This window comes from Taeniopygia guttata, chromosome 1 (genome assembly GCF_048771995.1).
Source record: "Taeniopygia guttata chromosome 1, bTaeGut7.mat, whole genome shotgun sequence".
Classification (NCBI taxonomy): domain Eukaryota; kingdom Metazoa; phylum Chordata; class Aves; order Passeriformes; family Estrildidae; genus Taeniopygia; species Taeniopygia guttata.
Window position 1 is genome coordinate 60,637,055 of NC_133024.1, and position 21,402 is coordinate 60,658,456.

Here is a 21,402-nt window from a genome sequence, read left to right on the forward strand (position 1 = left end):
ATGGGTTTTTATTTTTCCCCTGCAGTTTTTTAGTCTCAGAAAGAGTAGGTTCTGTTTATAAGGGTGAGGCTCTGGGGTGCTCACTGCTGTAAGGCAGAGAGGGTGTTGCTGAGCAAGTTGTCACTCTATTGAGTAACAGCTATGACAAGCTCAGGGGAGTAGTACCCTGGAAGCATAGCCCAGCAGGGACATTAGGGGCTTTTGTCTCACACTTCTTGGAGGGAGTCTAATATAAACACACCCCTTAGAGAGAGGCGTTGGGACTTTAGAGATGCATATCTGGTTTTGGACTTTGGATTTAGTGGCATATGGAAAACAGAGAATTTCCACTCATGCCAAGAGCTTTGTGCATTTTTTTTTGAAGTTGGATATGAATCAGAAGAGTTTAGGATTCCCAAGAAAGATAATTGCTTATTTCAGATGTCATGCAGACATTTATATCTATGCTATCTTTGTAGCTTAAGCCCATACTATATGAATTTTCCTTTCATAAATTATGTGGATAAAGATTGAAAATGCTGTTAAATTTAAAATTCAATCAACACTAGCTCCTAGCAGTCATTGAGTAACTTGATTTCCCAGTAGTAGGAGGCAATGTGTAGTTGATTTATAACAGTTAAACAGAAGCTTTGCATAGGGAAATAAATTCATTCAGATAACAAGGTATCATATAGTTTGATGGCTCAGTATGCATTTTTTCCTACATTGATTCACTCTTCTGTATACAGCCCTGGTGTAAAAATATCTCAGTGCTGTATGTGTGTTGCAACTGACTGCCCTAAATCTTAAGTGGAAATTTGTTTAGACTCAGTTCTTATTCTTGACTCCATTGTTTTTGGGGAGGAAAAAACAACACTTATTTTACCTTTTAAATTTTATTTTATTTTACAGTGATGTTAAATTAATTCTGAGGAAAATGTGCACAGTGTTCTAGTAGCTGGGAAATGTATATATAGTAGGATGTTTTAAAGCAGTTTTGTCTATGTATTTCTGTTTGTAACAGAACAGATTTAGATTCCTCCTTTTACATGGTGCTAACTTTTCCAAGTGTCTTGATTAATTTTGCCAGCATGTAGCCCCAAGTACTTTATTTTTATACTTTTTAAAGTTTGAAAGGAAATTTGAAGTTTTAAATGCTCATGTTAAAATTATTTCTAGGATGCAAAAATTAAGAGGAAGTTGAACTCCAAAATTACAGCATCTTGAATTTCTTTATGGGACATCAGATAGTCTCCTGGAAGAAATAATCAGCTTGATACACATGTTTATTTCTAGTTATAAAAGGTCTTGTTTTACTAAGAAACTGTACTTTGAGATCAAATTAACTTATTCAGAGGATGTTATTTTCCTCAAAAGTCATGCTGAGTTTAAGAACTCCTCAAAAAAAAGTTTAGAAAGTGGTACTGTACCTAAAGCATTAACTTCAGTCATCACAAGTTACTTTGTTTTAATCACACAGGCTTCTGAGAGAGAGGTGAGAAGAAGAACCAGTTTGTCTGAGACATTTCCAAATGCTCTAAACTACCAGGAGACATAATTGCTTTATGGGGGCCAGGCTTATGGAGAGAGCATGTATTTTTATCAGATAAACCTGGGAGAAACAAAGTTATCGTAACCCACTGATTGAAGCCTCCTGTCAGCATAATGGTCCCTAAGAAGGAAGGTGCACGGGAAAAAGACAGTAGGGAATGAGCAAGAGAAGCAAGAGGAAACTGGGGAAGACACAGTATAGCTGAAGTGATATGACAATATGGGGCCATTTTCCTGCAGTGTGGAGCAGGTAACTTCACCTCAGTAACTTGGAAACTGATATCATTATAAAATTGAGCAACTGTTTTAACTTCAGGAAGGAAAACAACCTACTTTTTCATTTGTGTTTGACTTAAGAAACAGTCCTTGGACTTTGGTTAGCCTCTAAACTCAAAAGTTCATTTCCAACATACAATTTGTCACAGACCTTTGACACAGATTTTTAAAATACTTTTCTGTGTGCTGCTATGCACACTTTTACAGCCTTGTAATAAACTTTTCAGATGTGAAGGAAGCACAGCCTTTGCATATAAGAATATATGTCCACAGCTGAAGAAATGTGCAGGCTTCTAATTCCAGTTTGGTCCCAATAGTCTTTTAATATAGTTTATATTGTAGAGTCACTGTCAAATATTTTCATTTTTATGGTCTGAAGGCTATGTTGAATGAAACTTTCTGAAACTGGCCTTTCAGAGAATCTGACATCCCGTGGTCTGGTGGACCGGTTCTTTTTTATGGAATTTTGAATGGTATCTGATGTAAAGTAATAGACAATGGGGTCAAAACAGCAGTTTGAAACAGCGATGCACAGAGTTATGGGGTACATAGTCCTGACTGCAGTCACCACTGAGCAATTGACCCAGGTCTGTGTTCTCATAAGGGAGTAAAGTATTAAGGTAATGTTATAAGGCACAAAGCAGAAGCAGAATATCACCAAATGGACAAAAATCATTTTGAGTACCTTTTTCTTGCTTACTTTATTCCGGCTTAATGTAAGCGGTTTATTCAAGGTCCGTAGGACCATAGTGGAGCAGGTCACGTTCAGGATGAGCGGGATAAAAAACCCAACGGTTTCAATGAAGATAACAATCCGGGATAGGTAGGTTTTCCATGTGTCCTCTGAAAAGTTTTCAAAGCACGTCCTTTGTTCTGTATTGTTCCGGCGGTTTGTGGACTGGAAAAAGCTTGCTGGTGTGCTGCCTGCTAGCACAGTTATCCATACTGCAGCACAGACAATCTTTGCATTCCTTTTGGTCCGGAGAGTCTTGGATCGGAAGGGGTGTACTATAGCTAAAAAGCGATCCACGCTGATGCAAGTCAGAAACAAAATGCTCCCATACATATTTGTGTAAAAGAGGGTGACAGAAATTTTGCAGAGAATGTCTCCAAATGGCCAGTTTCTGGTTACAAAGTAATAAATCCTGAAGGGTAATGTAAACACAAAAAGCAGATCTGATATGGCTAAATTAAGCATGTAAGTTGTAGTCTCATTTCGCACTTTTAAAGTACAAGTGAAAATGTAGATTGCTACACAGTTTGCTATGAGGCCAAGAACAAACACCATGCTAAAGATACACCCATACAAAGTATATTTAAAGGAGTCCTCAGTGGAACAATTAGAGCTTACCATTATAATGGTATGTTAAAAATTCCTCTGATTTGGTGTCTTCTCCGGTATTTTTATTGCAACTTTTTTTAAATTCCAGAAGAACTTGCTGGTCAGATGTATGAACAGTGTGCTTTGGCAAGTTTATTACGCTGTGAAGCTTCAGGGAAGGAAGGTGAGCTCTCTGGCAGGGGAGTACATCTCCAGCAGGAATCGCCAGGAAGTCTCTCTTCTCTGCTGAGTGCTATTTGAAATCACATAGCCAGTCTGCAAAAGTCAGAAAACGCATCATTTGTGGCAGATGAGGTCACCCCAAAGCTTGCTTAGTTCCATTTCCCTCCTCGATTCAGTGAAGCCATTGTAGGACTTTCTGCCTTACTTTTGACTGCAGATTGTGACAGCAAAGCCTTGTCCATCCGAATTTACTGGGAGAGTGTGCTTTAGGAAACGATTTCCTGGACGCTGCGAAGTGCCGGCACTTGCATTTCCCCCTCTCCCTTCTTTCTATACAACAAGTTTGTCAGCTCGCTGGCTGGCCCCATGGGGCGGGAAGCAGAAGCAGAAGGGAGCTGCCTGCCAGGGCAGAAACCAAATTCCAGAGCGTGTTTGTTCCTGCAGCCTGCAGCCCTCGGCAGCTCTTGCCAGCCCAGCTCCTTCTGGAGAGCAGAGCAGAGCGCCCAGGCAATTTGTAGCATGACATCACAGGAAGAAGAGGCTGGGCGTGGAAGAATGGTTTCAGTTTGGTTTGTTTGCCTTCCCCTGTCTCTGCTGTACCTTGCAAATGTAGCTTGTAGAGTGCTGCAGCTGCTTCTTAACTCTTTCCATGCTCCCTGAGAGGGTCTTTGTCAATGTTGCTGGGGTCTGGAAACCTTTCTCTTTAGTTATGACGAGATTTTGCAGTGTCTAAACTCTCATGCCCTTAAGTTTGTGTTTTCCTTTGGCAATAGTGGTAGTAATTGTGGGATTTTTATAGGATTTTACTAATGTTGTGCCTTTTGTTAATAGCTTTGCTTTTAATAGAGAACACGGTAATCACCAGAAATCAGCTGAGTGGTTCTGTCTAAGTTCCCCCAATACACCAGTACAAACCTCAAGAAGTACAAAGTAACACTGATAGGTAATTAAATAATTGCACCAGATAATTACTGAAAGAGAGAGTTGATCGTGGATAGTCACAGGACTGAGGTGTGTTGCAGTAGGAGGAGATATTTTTTTTAACTTGTTCCATATTAGAAGGCACACCCCAAGCTTTATTTCTAATCAGAAAGGGGATTATTTAAAAAAAAAAAAATTACTCCAGTGTTTTTTTTAAATGTTGTGATACAGAAAGCATTTTCTTGACTATATAATCACAGAATTAATAAAACAAAATGTGTATAGTGTACTGTGCAACTGGTTCTGGTAATTTCAAGGGGGACAGTTACCACATATGCACAAAATACTCCCATTAGTCACTAATAATTGAAACAAAAACATGTTGTAACTAATTACATTGTTAAGTAAATATTAAAAAAAAACAATTCTTACTGCCTTTAGGGGCAGATATGAGATAAATCTCAGTTTAGACAGACTCATTTATTAAACAACAACTTGGATAGACTCACTTCTGGCATCAAATCCAGTCTATTTCTAAGTCTTAGAATAACAACTCTCTTCATATCTGGCTGGGTGGCATGGTTCTTTTGAACTGTATTTTAATCAGTTGCACCTAAGCAAGGCTCTGGGCAAAACCTTTCTAGTTTAATGTGAAGGAGAGTAAATAATAGCGCTTCACAGGATTTTGGCACAGTTTCTTAGCATAAGGTATGTCAGATGAAATTCAGAAACATGCAAAAGTAGGTCTTGCTTATTTTATTTCAAGTTTTCTTTATAGTTTTCTGTGAAATACTTTCACCTTGATTTTGAGGTGAAATCAAGCAGTTTAACTTCAATAGGCTATAACCACAAGAAACCTTTTTGACTATTGAAATCCATGCTTAAATGTAAAGCACAGTGCATCTTGGACTTCTAAGTTAGTCGGAATGAAAATGTGAGCCTGGCGGATTCTCTCATGTCCAACTTAACATGTACCTTAGCATAAAGGTTTTCCTGGCTTTTCTCACAAAAGCAGTCATCACACGCTAAATTTTGTTTCCATTCCTGGCAAACTTGCATGGTAAAAGAAGGGTTTTCCTGCACATGTTCTGCATCAGGTTGCAGGAGCTCTGCTCTCAGTTTTACTACTCCAACTTTGTTTGCACATGAAGACTCTGTGGGGCAGGCTCAGTTACTGGAATGAAAATCCCTGCAGTACAGAAATTTGGTGTCACAGGTCAAAGCCTCAAGCAATAATTCATGTTTAGGGAGAGAAACTAATGGCAATGAGCGTGTATCTCACTGATTAGAACTTGATTTGGTGTTTTGACAAAGGTGTGGGTGCACAGAGGCAGGGTTTTTGCTCTATCTGTCAGAGCTCCTGCCTTGCTGCAGCTCCTTGTTGTTGCTCCTGTTACAAGCATGGATACCACTCAGAGCTTACTTTAGGGCTTTATGTGTATGATTGTGTTGCCCCTGGACCCTTCTGGTGCAGTACAGTATGTGCACTTTGCACTAATTGACGACTGAAGTGATATTTGTGTATGTCCAGAAACAGCATTCAGCTGCAGTGTTTCACCACCTGCAGATGAAAATATGAAACCCCTTAATTGGCAGGTTTTTCCTTCCCTTCTTGTTTCAGCAAGGAGAGTTATGACTGAGCAGGCAGTCTGAGTTGTTTTAGTGTAAAAGTGTAAATGGCAAAGATGAATTGTATATCCACTTTCTTAATTTTGATGTAGCTGATTGTTACCATGCAGTGTTTTAATTTCTGTGCGCTTGTCCAAGCTGAAGAACCTGTGTTAGTGCACTGGGAGCAGCTGGGAGTCAGGAGTGGCTTCTCTTCTGGCCAGGCTTCAGCATGAGCTGGGGGGAAGCCTCATTTTGCACTCTCCTTGTATTGGATCATGTTTTAAGATGTTGGGCTTTGTGTCAACAGGTCCAGAAAAGACTTTAGTAGCCCCCAACACCTTAAATTTTAAGAAGTTTAACAGTTATGGAAGAATTGAAAGGGTAATGGCCCTGCTTATACTCCCTCACCACAGGCCATTTTCCTTTAGGATGGGAAGGAGGGGGTAGGCAGGAGGAAGCAGCTGCAGGGCGGGCCTTGTACACTGAGGGGGTTTTTGTCTCCAAAGGAAACAATGCTATTGCTGCAGGGAAATGCATATGTGAGTGTCTGCCTTTCTGCATCAGAGATGGGAATGAGTTAGGACCTGTCATTTGTTGCTAGTGCTATATGAGCAAAGCCTGCATTTCCATCAACAGGCTTCCTGTGGCTCTCGAAAAGGCACCAAAGGCAAAGTAAGAATGGGCTCCTTAAAGCCAGGAGCTGATGAGATGTTTTAAATCATCTCTCACTTCAGCAACGAGCAAGTTTTTTGCACGGCTTTGGGCAGTTACCACATAACTCTGCTTCTCTGAGTTTAGATACCTGTTTAGCCAATTTTGGATTTGTGTGACAAACCTGTTCCACCACAGGGGTTCAGAAGGAAAAGTGCTTATAACCTTACCAGTGTTCTAGAGTGGCTGTAGAACACTGTTCTTTCTTCCCCAAGATGCCACAGATTTGATTATTTGCTGTCATTTAGGACGCAGGGGGCAGGATCCTTTAAATTCAGAAGTCCAAGTTGAGTGGCAAAAAAACACTTCACTGAAATAAAACAAGTATTTGAAGCCTTTCCAAGCTTTTGGAGTTATGCTGACCAGTGTTGTATGTTCCTTTGGTGGTACCCTCACCTTCAGAGCTGGAATTAAACCAAAGTTGTGGTCCAAGATGAAATTCATTTGAACTTGTCTAATGTACTGCATTCAGTCTGTACTGATGCTAATACTGAAAGTTCTTTAGGGGGAAGAAAAGCAACTTCAACATTAATAGCATTGTAATAAATTCTTACAGTGTTTCCAAGGCCAGCATGTGCACTGTTAAATGAGGGTTGTCAGGTGCACAAAATGGTATGTGTAAGACCATGGTACAATAACTACTGTTACTGCTTTTAGAGGCACACCTGTGTCATGGTACAGGCGTTTGTTCTCACTTAGGTTAAGCAATCTTACGCAGAAGAACTTGTGCTGTCTGGTGCAGGGAAGACAAGCCTTGGCAGGATGATGTTTTCTTTGACCTATGTATTGTTATTTATCTAGTTATTTTAATGGATTTTAGCTTTTTTTTGGTCTATTTACTGGAGTTTCTTTGAAGATGTGTATATACTGGAAGGAATTTGTTATGGTTGAGAAGTAGGGCTGAGAGCCAGGAAATCTTTTTGGCTGTGCCAGAGATTTTCTGTTCCAATCCTGGCAAAGTTTTCTATGACTTGGTCCTCAAGCTTCCCTCCACATAAGAGCCTCATTCACTTCCACACTGTGATGTGAGGCTGTCTTGATCGCTGAATATAGTTGGAGCCCTTGGATGGAGAGCCCTCTATTAAATATCATCTTGAGATAATTACAGTGGCTACTGAATGTGACAAAAATATAGACAGATTAAAATTCTGTGTTTTTAGATTAGATTCCAGCCAAGCAAAAGGATCCATTAAGAGACTTCATTTGTTTCATCTCCATAAATCTCTGGAAAAAATAGGTATAGAGGAAGCAGGGCTGGGTATTTTGATCTTCTCAGCTGTCTTTTGGGGCTGCCTGCTCAGCCACCCTGAAGTCACTCTAAGACTGCTTCTGAGAAGTGGCTCACTGCAGTCTTAAAAGGCAGTGGTGGTCTCCACCTATGCCAGGTAGAGTGAAGCTGTTATGGCACTGAAAATTTCCCTTTTTTGTGTTGGTGTGGCAGGCAAGTCTTCAAATGAGCATTATAAAACTTAAGATGAACAGAGTATTTTTATCTAGCCAGCCTAATCCCTTGCAACTATTGCAGAGGCAGTTAAAGGCTCTGTCAGGAAACTTGTTAGCTTAATGCATATGAAATCACACATACAAATTACAAGTAAAAGTTGGTTGTGTAATTGCTTAAAAAGGGAAAAGGAAGCTCAGAATAAAATTCCAGACTTCTTCCTTCTTGTGCATTTGAAATGCCTCTCTTTCCTCTTTGAAATTGTTTCAGTTTCCTTTACAAGAGACACAACTGCTCCTCGCTTGTGGATAGAGGAAACAATTTCTCTCCCTTGGTATGAGTTTTGAGGCTGCTAGAGTACTTTTTTCCCCCTATGCTCTTGGGTTGATGTTGTAAGTCTAGTTGATCTCTTGATAGACTAGTAGAGGTTAGATAACCTAATGAAATATTTTTGAGCTTTAATCTGTGGATTGGTTGGTTTAAAAGAGATGGACTAAACAGCAAAGGAAAGGATCATAGAGATTAAAAGTGGATGATGAAAAGTGGATGTTGATGTTCTTCAGAAGGAAGGAAGATGGAAAAAAGACTACAAACAATCTTAACAGCATGTTTTTTAGTGGATAGGAATAGAATGAAAGGAATCTCTAAAATGTCAGGTAGGAAGAGAAATGCCTTAACTAGAACAAAATACCTGAGTTTCTAAACTCTTTTGTGGTTTTTTTTCTAACTTAAAAAAAGTGTTTATTCAGTTACTCTGCAAATGTGATTGAAATAACATCAATACTTGAAATTTCTGTCTGCTGTAGATGCAGGAAATAAGTTAAATGCCTTTCCCAAACACTGTGACAAATTCTGACTCTACTCAGTCGTATACTTTCTAATTCTCAGGATTAAAAATTCAAAGTTTGAGCTGGCGGAAATTTGCCAGATGTCCCGTGGCTAATTTTTTTTACTCAAAATACTTTTCAAATGCAGAACATGACTGTTTTAAGAAAACCTAAAATAAATTTAAAAATCACTTGCTATAGTAAGCAAATATTAGAAATTATAGGAAAGAAGAAGCCTCTTGAATTATTTTGGAAACTCTTCCAAGCTCAGGGGGTGAAATGGCTGGGGTAACAGAACTTGTAGAAGAACCTCTGTAATTTGTGCAGTTCTAAAGCAATTGCTTACTATTTTTTGTATCTTTAGTGTAAGGTTTTGCCCAGCATGTGTGCTCTGGGCAGGCTTAAGGTAGTCTGGTTCTGTGTCGGGATTACTGGTGTTACTGCACTGGTTCTTGAGGATATTTTTTATTTTCATGCCAAACTACTTGCAAATACTGTATCCAGTGTTTACAGCCTCTTTCAGTTTTGGCCAAATGGAGGCCTCTGACTTTATATACAGAGGATTTTAACTTCTATTTGTAAGAGGCAGCCGGAAGCCCACAGTCACATTTCTATACTGCTCTTTTTAAAGTACAACATTATGAAGTTATTGAAAGAGTTTGCCATAGTGTTCAGTGAGATCTATGTGAGTTCATATTGTTTAAAAAAACCCAAAACCCCATGATATCAATTTGGTTTCCTTCACAAAACTGGAATGTAAGAAGTTAAGGGGGGAAGAAAAGTTTTGCAAGAATTACTCAAGCTGGTAAGCTAATTAGTTTAGATAAATACTGACATGAAAATGCTTGTCAGGGGAAAACTGCTGCCAAAAAGCAGAACTTGTGCTTGATTAATGTGAAGAACTATTACTTTCTAAATGTTTAAGTCAGCAAATAACCTCTTTAAATTCTGCATGATAACATCACTTAAATGATTATTTAGCATATCATTAGTACTGGTAAACAGCAATTACAAATACTTCAGCTGACTTTCACTTACAACTGCTCTTTCCTTCCAGCCCATATCCCGAAGTTTAATGGAACCAATTTGGTACTTTATGAACCATTTTACTGCACTGTTGACCACATTTAGCAGTTGCTTTTTCAATGTGGCAATCAGCTAATACCTAGAACATAAGAAAGAAAATGTCAAAACTTTGGAGGATGGACAAAGGTCATGCTTCTCATGTGATAATTAAAATTTTTTCTGCTGCAGTCTTGGAGAAATGGAATGATGCTCTTAAATGCAAAACATAAATGATCCTTTTTCATTGAATCTCTGTTAATAACCTCCCTGGAAGTGGCATGGTGGTTTTTTGGGAGACATTAATTTGAGAGACATTACTTTGACTGTGGCAGGAGAGGGGAGGCTGGAACCCACATCTCATGCCCTGAGCAAATGCTCTTGTTATGAGGGATTCTTGTCCTTTGCCATAAGGGAGTGGGTGAAAGAAAGGTGCTCCATCTGTGGAAGTATTCCAGCCTATGGGGAGATGGGCTTTGAGCCGCCTGTTCTAGGCAAAGGTGTCCCTGCCTCTGGTGAGGGTTTTGGAACTAGGTGATCTTTAAAGTCCTTTTCAACCCAAACCATTCTGTGATTCTATGATAATGTTATTTAGCCTCAGGGAAAGGCCCTGCAGTGAGAACAGAAGCTTTGTGCTGCAGTTCCTGGTGAGATATCCTTGGAATAGTATTTTGCTCCTCCAATGGAAGCTCCAAGTAGTGTTGTGCAGCCTACAATGTCCTGCACACCCCTTGCTCAAGTCTCTGGATTTTGCCAAACTTCTTCAGCTGTTGTCCGTGGTGGTTTAGTAGGTATGAGGTACCTGTTGTTGTGGAAGGATCACAAAGGTCCTCCTTCTGCTCACAAATATTCCTTTAACTTTCTCTGTACTTGAATTCCTGGGGTTCTGATACAGTTTTTTATGGTTGATTTAAACAGTTTAATTGTGGGCTGTTGCTTGAAGTAATCCTACTGCTGTCCATTTAAGCCTCTCTGCTTCTTCCCTTGTGCTGTGTGTGCATATGCAGTCAGCAAATGAGGACAACTATTTGGTTTAAAACTAATCCTAACAAATACATAATTTGCAGTCATAGCTGTGCTAATGCTAAAGCAAGGGATGAGGCAAAAAGTGCAGATGTGTAACTTGGAGAAGCACCATCGTGCTTCAACTGATCTAAGCCAGTGGTGAAACTGTGCTGGAAGTGTTATGGCAATGTTCAGCTTTGAGGCTTTCAAATCTGTATTGTTTTGACTCTTGGCCAGACATTAGCCTAGTGTTTGGTGGTGTGAGGTTTTAAAGCCTCAGTTAAACTCAAGAGTGAGCTCTGTGCTCCTGGTCTACTACTCTAATTTATTTTCATGTAAACTGTTTGGAATGACGATATTTATTATGGATTAAAAGACAGCCATGTATGCCTAATTGATTTTTCCACAAAATAGGATAAAAATGAGCAGTAATAAAGACATAGTATATATAGTCATGCTTTCTTACATAAGATTGATGGGGTGATAAAGAATGACAGCTTTCTAGGCAAATATCCAATCCAGAGTGCAGTGTTGGATGCTTTGAACTAACAGTCTTCACTCTTGATATTGGTTTTTGTTGTCTCAGGCCAACCAGTCTGGAGAGTTAGAAAATTACAGACAAATAAATATGCTACAGGTACCGCATATCACTTGCAGTTGTAAAATGGATAAAATAGAGAGTCTGGTAGCAGGGAGGTGGATTCAGGTTGAGATTGCCATTTGTGGCATTAATTTGCAGCCTCTTATTTCCTTGGAAGTAAATTATAAAATCTGTTTTGTTTTTGCTGTCACTCAGTCGTTGGTTTCTGTGCTTCAGAATAGCTATAGAAAATTCCCACTGAATGACAAATAAAGAAACGGTTGGATACTTAAAAAAAATACAGAAGTCTGCAAAGCAGAATTCCTACTGGATTCAAATACCTTAGTTGATGTGCCTTGTATGAGCTTTTCTTAACAAGTCATTTATGTCTAAGGCTTCTGTTCTGCTGTGCTTGTGGGCTCAGTTTGGGTTTTGGTTTCTCCATGAGTTTGACACCAGTATGTTTGTGGTGAAGGCAGTGGAGCTGTCCATTACAGACACTACACTAACTAAAAGCATTTTCCTTACAATGAAAGTAAAGATGGCAGAGTAAAAGTGCATTCAAATTATAGTAACTCCTTTAAATTTGACAACTTTTTCCGTGTGTTCTTTGTCCATCTTTCTCTGAAATATCAGGAGTGTGTATATAGATGCACAGAAAAACTTAAGTGTATATACCCTAAGTCAGTGTGAAAATGGTCTGTTTCTTTACCAGAAGCAATGTGGTGAAATCTCAAGGTCAACTTCTGTTTTTAAATTTTCCTTTTATTCTTTATACTTTCTGAAGTAGGCATATTATCCTGATTAAAATGCAACCTAGATCTATGAGAGTTAGGATTTCTTAATCTCATGTGAAAGTATGTGAGAGGCAAGTTTGGGGAGAAATGGCTGGGCTCAATTCAGGTTTGCTTTTTCTAGGGCAAATGTGAGAAGCTGTAAAATTAAACAGAACTTGGAATTGCATTATTGTCTACATAATGTGAGACCTTTACACACTCTGTAGTTTGAGAGATAAAGGGAAACATTTTGGGGGGATTTAAAAGCACTTTAAAATATCTTCTCAGGAGAGGATATATTCCCAGTCATCACAACCTTCCTGCATTTGCTTGCCCCACAGGCCAAGTTCAATGTGGTCGTTTGTAACTTCAGTAAAACAGAGGTGAAATACTTGGATTAAGTCATGCACAATGACAGTTCATGGAGTGATCAAGACTTAAAATGGGCATATGATGCTTTTTAAAACATTGCTTGGTGAGCTTCTGTTTTGAAATTCCTAAAAGAGATGCTACAAGCAGATTGGTAGTACTAGCAGAGAGAGGTCAAAATGCTTTGGCTGGAAAACATTGGCAAAATGTAGGGTTTCTGCAGGAGTATGTTTCAATAAAATTTCTTCCAAAAAGGCTGACTGAAGCAAAAGAAAATTTTAAGAAGCTGATTAAGCTTTCCTTAAATTTAAGGGAGAAGGGAGAAAAACTAGTATTAAAAGACTTGAATTTTCTCAAATTAGGATGCAAAGCATAGTGGTTGCCTCAGAAATACTGAACTTAGGTTTTATTTTGTTTACAAATGACCAAGAGTTTCTCACAAGAAAAATGCAGAGCTTTGATAGAAAAGCACATTGTCATTGAAGGATTTCACTTTTTTAATTTGTGTTTTCTAGCAGGATGTTTGTATTTAATGAGATTGGGGAAACATTTTTTGATCATTTAGTAATTGAATGCACCTTATCACCTAAGTCAGTTTTACTGGTTTATTAATATGTACTCTTCACGTATTGCCTAATGTCATTGTTTTATTGCTTCAGAGAGAGTCTCATAAGTTCTTTCTATGTACATGGTGCAGTTTTTAATTATATGCCAAGGTCATATAATTAAAAGGAGCAAACATTGTACTGAGGAAGGAGAGAGCAGAGGCCATCAAATTTTCTTGATTTTAAATCCACTCCCTACTCAGGAGAATCTGAGCACCAAAAAAAAAAAAAAGAGGGACATCAAAAGTCTTGACAGTCTTTCAAATCCTTTCTTTTGAAATGTTGGCATTTTAAAAGGAGGCTTGGCTTCCTCATTGTTTTTACAAAGGCCCAAGACCCACATGTCTGTGCCTTGGCAAGATTTGGCTTTTTAGTCCCCAGCTGGGTGTGTGCTTCTCAATATGGCTTTTGTAGAGCCTCTCTGAGGCAACTGGTTGCCCTCATGAGTCTTGCACAAAGCCTCCAACCCAAGTTCTGCTTTCAGGTTCCACAGCGGGTGGGCAGAGGGGCTGCAGGTGGGATACTGAGTATGGGTCCTTCACTGCAGAGATGTGTAGCACAAAGGTTTCCTGTGGGGAGGGAGGTTTCTGCATTGGTGCAACGCAAATGTGAAAGGGGGGGTAGTGGATCTGGTTTGTGGTGTTTTGGAAAAAAACCAACCAAACATGGTCTATCTTTTTATAGCTGTTGATTTTAAACCTTGAAGATAAATGTTGTTTTCCTGCATTCATTTGAATGCATCCAAATATAAATGAACTAGGCTTTAAACACCCTGCTGGAGCAGGGAGGTTGGAACAGATGCCCTGCTATGTTCCCTTCCAACCTTAACCATTCTGTGGTTCTCTAATATCCCACATGATTTTGCTCTAAATATCCAAGGGGGAAATGTTACTCCTTCAAATGTGTTTTTCCAGAGCCTGAGCTGGCCATCACTGATCAGTCTTCATAAAAGATTCTTGTGCAGCCGTGAGAAAAGGCACTGAATAGCACGTCTTACATTATCTTCTGAAAAATAGTACTGGCCTGGTTTGTAGAAATGTGAGCTCAAACTTCTTGCAGATGTTGATGTGGTCCAAGTGTGGTCTGCATTTACCACATCCACACACTCACTTAGATATTAGATAAATTCGATTTTTTTGCACCTTTTTATTGGTTTAGCCCTTCTTTGCCAGTTCAGCTACATTTGTTGGTCTTACAAAAAATTAAAGTTGGTATGTTGCATTGTTGTAAGGTTTATTTAGTCTTCTTTTTAAGGATCCTAGAATAACTTCATGGATATTCCATGTATATGGATATTCCAAATATTCTGCATTTTAGTGTAAGATACTTTTGACTCACTATTTTCTAAGAGATGCTCTTACATTTGATAATAATAGTTAGAATTGTTTCTCTTCTTCAGATCTATGCAGAACTAATGCTGGCCTAGTAATTCTGCTGACATAGTAATTTTTGCTTTGTTTCTCCTATGGTTATACAAATTTACAGTTTGTAGTTATGGAAGCCAACTGATGCTGTAGATCAGTGAAATTACCTTTGAGATAAGTGGTGGGAAGTGAAGTGAAATAAGCAGAAAACAATTGGGGTGGTAAGGAGGAAAATGGACAAGGAAAATGGCTTTAAACTGAAAGAGGTTGGGTTTAGATTAGATATTAGTTGGAAATTCCTTACTGTGAGGGTGGTAAGGGACTGGCACAGAGAAGCCATGGATGCTCCATCCCTGGAAGTGTTCAAGGCCAGGCTGGATGTGGCTCTGAGAAACCTGGTCTCGTGGAAGGTGTCCCTGTCCATGGCAGGGGGTTGAGCTAGATGACCTTTAATGTCCCTTCCAATCCCAACTCATTCTGTGATCTGTCTCAGAATTAACTGCAACACTTTAAGAGAAAGCAGAGTAGAAAAACAATAGATAAAATAATAGATGTGTACAATTTTAGTAGGAGTATGAAGCAGGTGTAACAGAAAAAAAAAAAAAAAGCTTTCCAAGTTTTTGTTTCAGGTTTGATAAGATAACTTATTTAAAAGTTCAGGGTGTTTCTAGTGATTTTTATACTATTTTGTATCACACTGTCAAAATTTAATTTTTTTTTTCAGTTTGGGAAAAATGCTTTGTTTTGATTTTTAATGAACTCTAAATAATAGCCCAAGACCTTTTTTAACATTCTCTTGTTAATTTGATTTCCAGTGCAGTCTTCCTTACCTCTGTTATGCTGTTATTTTGACTGATTGTTAAATAACTGCTTGTAAGGCAGAGATGCTTAATTGGAAATATCTTCTTAAATTCTGCCAGGTCTTGTCTGCCTTGAGCTCATACCAGGGTATAGACTACTGAGTCTGAGATATCTCATAATGACAGTCATAAAAGTACTGGCTTAAATTGAGATCAAAACTCTTCTCAGAGGATGGATTTCTGCCTGAAATGTTGTGACATAGTTTTGTTACAGCTTCAGGTTTTTCTTCTTTGTCATGTCAACTTTTCTTCATATTGAAATGTTTTCTAGAATTGGTTGATAAATCCGTGACATGAAATGGTTTTCATGCTTGTGTTGTCATGTTTTCTTACAAAACATGGCATATTGCTTTTGGAACTACAATTTGTGCCATTTTTGTCTTCTAGATTATATGAAGTACAATGCAAGATATTTATAGCCCTTTTTTCCTTTTAAATATCACAAGCAGTCTGCTCTTAATGATTTGAAGAAATGTAACAACCCCTACCCAGTACGAACTTTTCTGAGGAATTGCTCTTTCTGTGCATGCAGCTTGGTCACATCCTCTGCAGATTATTTTTTGCTCAATCTGTAATTGGTTGATTCCTTGGTTACACTGATAAAAGATAATCTCCTGCTCTTTCAAAAAGTGCTGTCTACAAAGTTTCCTGGCACACTTACTGCTTTTAGGTTGATAAGAGAATTGTTTATGATACATTGTACCTAGAAATTGGAAAGAACACTAAACTTGAAGCTGAATCACAGGCTTTAACTGAAAGTCTCAGAGGCACTTCATTGTCATGTTTCCACTTGTACTTGTGAACATATTTCCCAGAACCACTCTTAATTGTTGTTCTGGGGCCTGGGACTGTGTAAATGAAACTGATAGAAAATGTGATGTGATACCATGGCAATGTGATTGTTACAATAGTAATTATGTAAATAAGTTGTTTTTACCAAGATAGTAATTTTGTGACCCAGAGTTCCTCTGAAGAAAGAAGTGCTTTAGTGCTATTTTGCTCCCCAGTGTAAGAATTTTTCCTGCATAGAAATAACTATAGAACTGTTATTTCTAATACTGTGTGATGTTAGGTTACATAATGGTCCCTTAAAGCAACTCTCTTCTGCTTCCTGTGCTAAAAATCTTTATACCCTGTAGATTTTTCACAGCTTAAAGCTGTTGGAAAAAGTTTTCAGCCTCAAGATTTTTTTGTTGATATATATTGTCAATATATATCAATATACTATATTGTTGATATATATATATGTTATATATTGTCTATCTATTGTTTGTATATTTTGTTAATATATATTTTCATTTCCAACAGTCAAGTGGTTCACATCAGGTGGGTTTTGGTTTATCGTACACAATTTCCTGTGCAGATAGTGGCAGGAAACTGGTATTGATTCAGTTGTCTTTGAGACCTTTGTCTCTTGCCTAAGAATCTTGAGATATGTCCAAGAATTAGTCATACTGAAGCCTGGCTGCCCTGGGAGCTAGATAATAAACTTGCTAATTACTTCAGATACAGATTGTTTCTGCAGCAGCACTGCCAGTGCAGAACACAGATCCCTCTGGAAGATGTTAATAGCAATTGTTTTTGGGAAAAAGGCGTGGCAAATGAGCCTAAAATTATATTTTCTTGGGTATTGTTCAGTAAAAAAAAGCAACAGTTGCTGTATTTTGTTGTGCTTTGTGTACCTGCACATGCACTTGTGTGAATTGAGCAGAAAATCTGCTGAAGGAAGTGGTGCAAGAGCTGCAAATCGTGTAGTAGCAGCCTGCCCAGGGTCATCCTGAGCAGCGTAAACAAAACAGTTGTATAAAAGCATAGCTCTGCTTGTAGACTGTCTTTCAAAATTCCTTTCAAAGTGATTTTTAAAATGTTAGTCTCACAGGCTTGGCAAACAGGAGCAGTCCTAATGACCAGGGTTTGTTTTTTCAGTATTCAGCTGGTGATTGGTTGCAGAGTCACAAACCAGTAACTGGGTCAGAAGTTCCCTATTTGCCAAGCATTATCACTGGTTTGTGTAATATTTTTGAACCTAACCAATAGTTTTAGTCATTATGTTGACAGAAGATCTATCATCTTTATGGTTTAAAAGTGTTTTCACATAATTCCTTCTGTGTTGCTAGGACGGGTATTTTCATGATGCTCTTGTACTGCTCCTGTAGAGTGAGGTGGGTCCCATGGACCTTTGCTAAGAGATCCTCTAAATCACAGAGAATTGGTTAATTGGTGTTCATTTGGTGAAGAATCACTTCAGGAGTAGAGGGGCTGAAAAGTATGGTATTGATTATTGTGAAATAATGTCTGACTTTTAACAAGATTTGCCAGGTCTTTCCAGAGACTTCTGAGGAAGAGTAATTATTGCAAAGCTGTGAGGAGATGGATTTGCAGTGTCATTTAAAGCAACGAAGTGTAAGATGCATATTCAGACTGTGGCAGCCTGGCTTTCCTTCTCTGGAGAGATCTGAATTCCTTTATCACTAGATAAAAGGAGATCCTCACAAAGCTGGATGACTCTTAAATGCTCAAGATGAGTGGGATAGGAATAGGACTTGTATTAAACATACCCACACTGTAAGTAGTTAAAAACAGATTTACCAGTATTCTTAAATGTATTAAACTATTAACACTGTAGTTTTTAATGTTTTTCTTTATAAATTTTGCAAAAACAAGCCCCAGTATAAACATAAGTTATATAATACAACTCTTGTGTGAAATTAGGACACAATCCTTAGTTTTGTTGATTTTTTTCATGGTCAGTACTATTCCAGTTTAGACTGTGATGTCTACTTTGTTTTAGCAGGTCTGAATTATTTCAGAATTCTGGTAACTAATTGTCACGTGAAACTTCTGAAAACACAGTGGCAAGCAAAAGCCAACATTCTGGGCATGCAGTTCTCCCTTGGGAAAGAGGGTTGGAAATAGCTTGTGCTGATCCAGTCCTTGCACTTCCATTCCAAAGCTGTCAGTTCTAAACTGGGCCTGTTTTGCCTTGCAAAATCACTGCCATCTTTTTTGACATTATGAAGAACATGTCTTAACATTATGTGTTGTGTTGACTGGTTTCATAAATTGTAAGCAAGCAAAAGAAAAAAAGAAAGCCCTAGGCAAAAATAACCCCACTACCCGAGGGACCTTGGCATTGAGATATATACATAGTTAAGTGCTAAACACTGTATTAAAATTTAATGTGAACAGATAACTAAAACCTGAAAATATATTAAGAAATTATTGCCAAGAACAAAAACATAAAGCATATAGAAAACAAAAGCAGATTTTTTTTATTAGTGGACTACTAATAGCACTGTTTAGAGTAAAACTACTCAGGGCTTTTCCTTCTGTGGTCAGTGGATACACCCAAACCCCAGGGTGGCTCTTTCCCATATATAAGGATTTAGGGGATTTTTAATCTTTTCATGGAAACCAAAGTCAAATTAAATGTGTAGTTGGGATAGAGCCAATACAAAGATGGGGAAGCAGGGAAGCACCTGTGTATCCTGTAGTTTAACTGTAGCCAAATAAAGAGTAGCAAATAAAAAATTCTGCTTTTTCTTTCCATAAAAGGAGCTTTCAGATGGGGAAAAATCATTGCAGATGCTTGTGATGGAGGTGTTGCTGCAGGGAAGCATCCTGCAAAGCCACTCTTAACAAAGCCCCACTTAATTCACAGAGTTTATCTTGGAGAGTTTTTTAGCCCTGGGTATTTTGAGAGGGAACTGAGTCAAATTTCAGCCTTATTCTTCATTCTGGTGCTGGTGGTCTTTTGACCCTGTTAAATTTTAAGTCTTCATTTCTTGCTTTCTCATTTTTTGCACTAATAAAATGGGGTTTCTGTAGCTATCACAGGGAACTCTCCTATGAAAATCAATATTTTGCTTAATTAGTGAAATTTATTCTATGGCTGCATCTAGTAACATTGATTACTTACTGAGCATTAAATTAAAGCAAAAAAATTGCAATCTCCTTTCATGTTAAAGGAATGCATTGGAGGTGACCAGTTCACCTTAAGTGCTGCTTAAAAGCTTTAAAAAGCAATATGAAATTGGCAAAAGATAGCACGAATAACATTGCTTTAGAAATGAGTTCCTGATAAACATTCCTGTCCAATTAAGCTGGACCCGAGGGTTAAAGTTCTTTTGTGATTATTACTTAAAGGACTGGTAATTGCCTGGTAAATTATGTTGTATTTCTCTCATTTGAGTGTTGAATACCAAATTGTGGGACTGAAGCTGAAGTTTGCCCTGATAAGCTTGGAAACGCCCTGCAAGCTGCAGATGCACTTTGAATTCACGGAATGGAAGTGTTTTTTGTGTTTAAGTATAAAGAAAGGAGACACAGCTGTAATTAAACCCATCAGTTCTACAGCGTGGGGGTAGTTGCACTTGAGAAAACTCTTCTCTTTGTGTTTCTGTGTTGTGGCACACACAGTGTTTTTGTGAGGCATCGATTTTGTCACTGCAGCAGCTACTTCTCCAAATATGTGGCCATGCATTTGGAAAGGTACCCGTGAGAGTGATCTGGGTCCCTGGGGAAAGAGCAGAGGGGGCTGCACCTAGAGTCTGAGAGAAAGGTGGACATGGTGATCAGCAAAACACTCACTTTAAATGTCACCAGGTCTGAAAGCTAAATAACCTCTTTCTGCTCGTGCACCTGCAGGGCTGACAAGTTTGTGCAGCCAGCAGAGGTGACAAGGCTGTGGTTTGCCCAGGGACATACATTGAGTGGGGCTTTCTCACACCCTCCCATTGCTGGTGCTGGCAGCTCTGCACTGCTGGGACCAGCTGGGTTGTAGCACACTCTTTGTCCTGCCACCTTTTTAACCGCAGCATCAATTAGTATTTATGGGAACCAAAAGAGCTGTATTGGACTCAGTGCATCTTGCTGTTTGGGCTCCATGGGTAGATGTTTCTACACAAAAACATCCTCTTGCTGAAGGTAGCCCAGCTAAATGGTGGAGAGCAGCAGTCAGTTCTGTACATTTCTGTGAGATAAAATTCTACACACTAATCAGGTTATGCAACATGTTGTTGTCAATAAATGCACGGCATCTTGTACTTTGTGTTGTGCTCTGCTCCCAGCCTTCATGGTGGGGCTGCCCTGTTCTTAGTGCTTGTTCTGGCTCTGTGATTCTCTGCAGAGCAGACTTAAATCTGGGTTTGCTTTCTCTGTTTGCTTTCTGATGGTTTAGTTGACTTATGTGGAGGTTGACTGATTGTTGAGGCTGGCAGGTAGAAGAGGAGTGGAAATGATGCAGAATTAGGCAGATCCCTTCTGTGTGTAGCAAACTGCTGTGTCCCCATACCTTATCTAATGGAATCACACTCGGAATAATGTGAGCAAAATTGGAGCAGGAGTGAGAGAGGACCTGGAACTGCTGGCCTGAAGTGCTAACTCAAGAATAGTAACTTTGCTTCTGTTTCTAGACCTCTCATTCCCTTTTATCAACCCCTTTTTCTCCTTAATTAAAAAATACTTTTCCAGTCATTAATCACTAAAATGTGATATGAGCGAAGCAGGGTTCACTCTTAGTCAAGATATCTCATCAATGATTGCTCTGGGAAAAAAATTTGGATTCCTCAGAGCAAAGTAAAGTGCTAGTGAGAATATTAAAAAAGGAAGAGGCCAAGTAGCCATAAGAAAGAGAAAAGGAGGTCATGTGCCTGTGTTTCCAGTAAGGGCAGCACACAAGTGAGAAGTGTGTGCACTCCTAAATGGAGAAAGGAAATGAAGGGGAAAATGATGCAAACCAGCCCAAGAGCTGAACTGGTTGAGAAATGATGGCAAAACAGTCATGTGGTTATAAATCAGTAACTGATGCTTTTTTCTGCTGTGGATGAAACAGCTCCAGTATTGCCAAAATCATAATTTAGGAATTGCAGTGTGAAAAATTGTAAATCTTGTCACTCTCATCATGTTACTCTGAATTTCTATTTAATACACTTAAAAAAGGTGGGGTTTTTTAAGGAATA

General features: G+C 38.7%; 2 protein-coding genes across 2 annotated transcripts in view; one reads left to right on the forward strand and one right to left on the reverse strand.

Moving 5' to 3' along the window:
• The window catches only part of RB1 (RB transcriptional corepressor 1), a 72,862-nt gene that overhangs the window by 41,150 nt on the left and 10,310 nt on the right, over positions 1 to 21,402 (forward strand). The gene's annotated exons all lie outside the window — the stretch shown is intronic.
• On the reverse strand, positions 857 to 4,238 carry LPAR6 (lysophosphatidic acid receptor 6). Its single transcript, XM_004186152.6, is given in 2 exon segments — positions 857 to 2,278; positions 2,281 to 4,238. Coding segments are annotated over 2 exon segments (939 nt in total). The 5' UTR covers positions 3,161 to 4,238; the 3' UTR covers positions 857 to 2,219.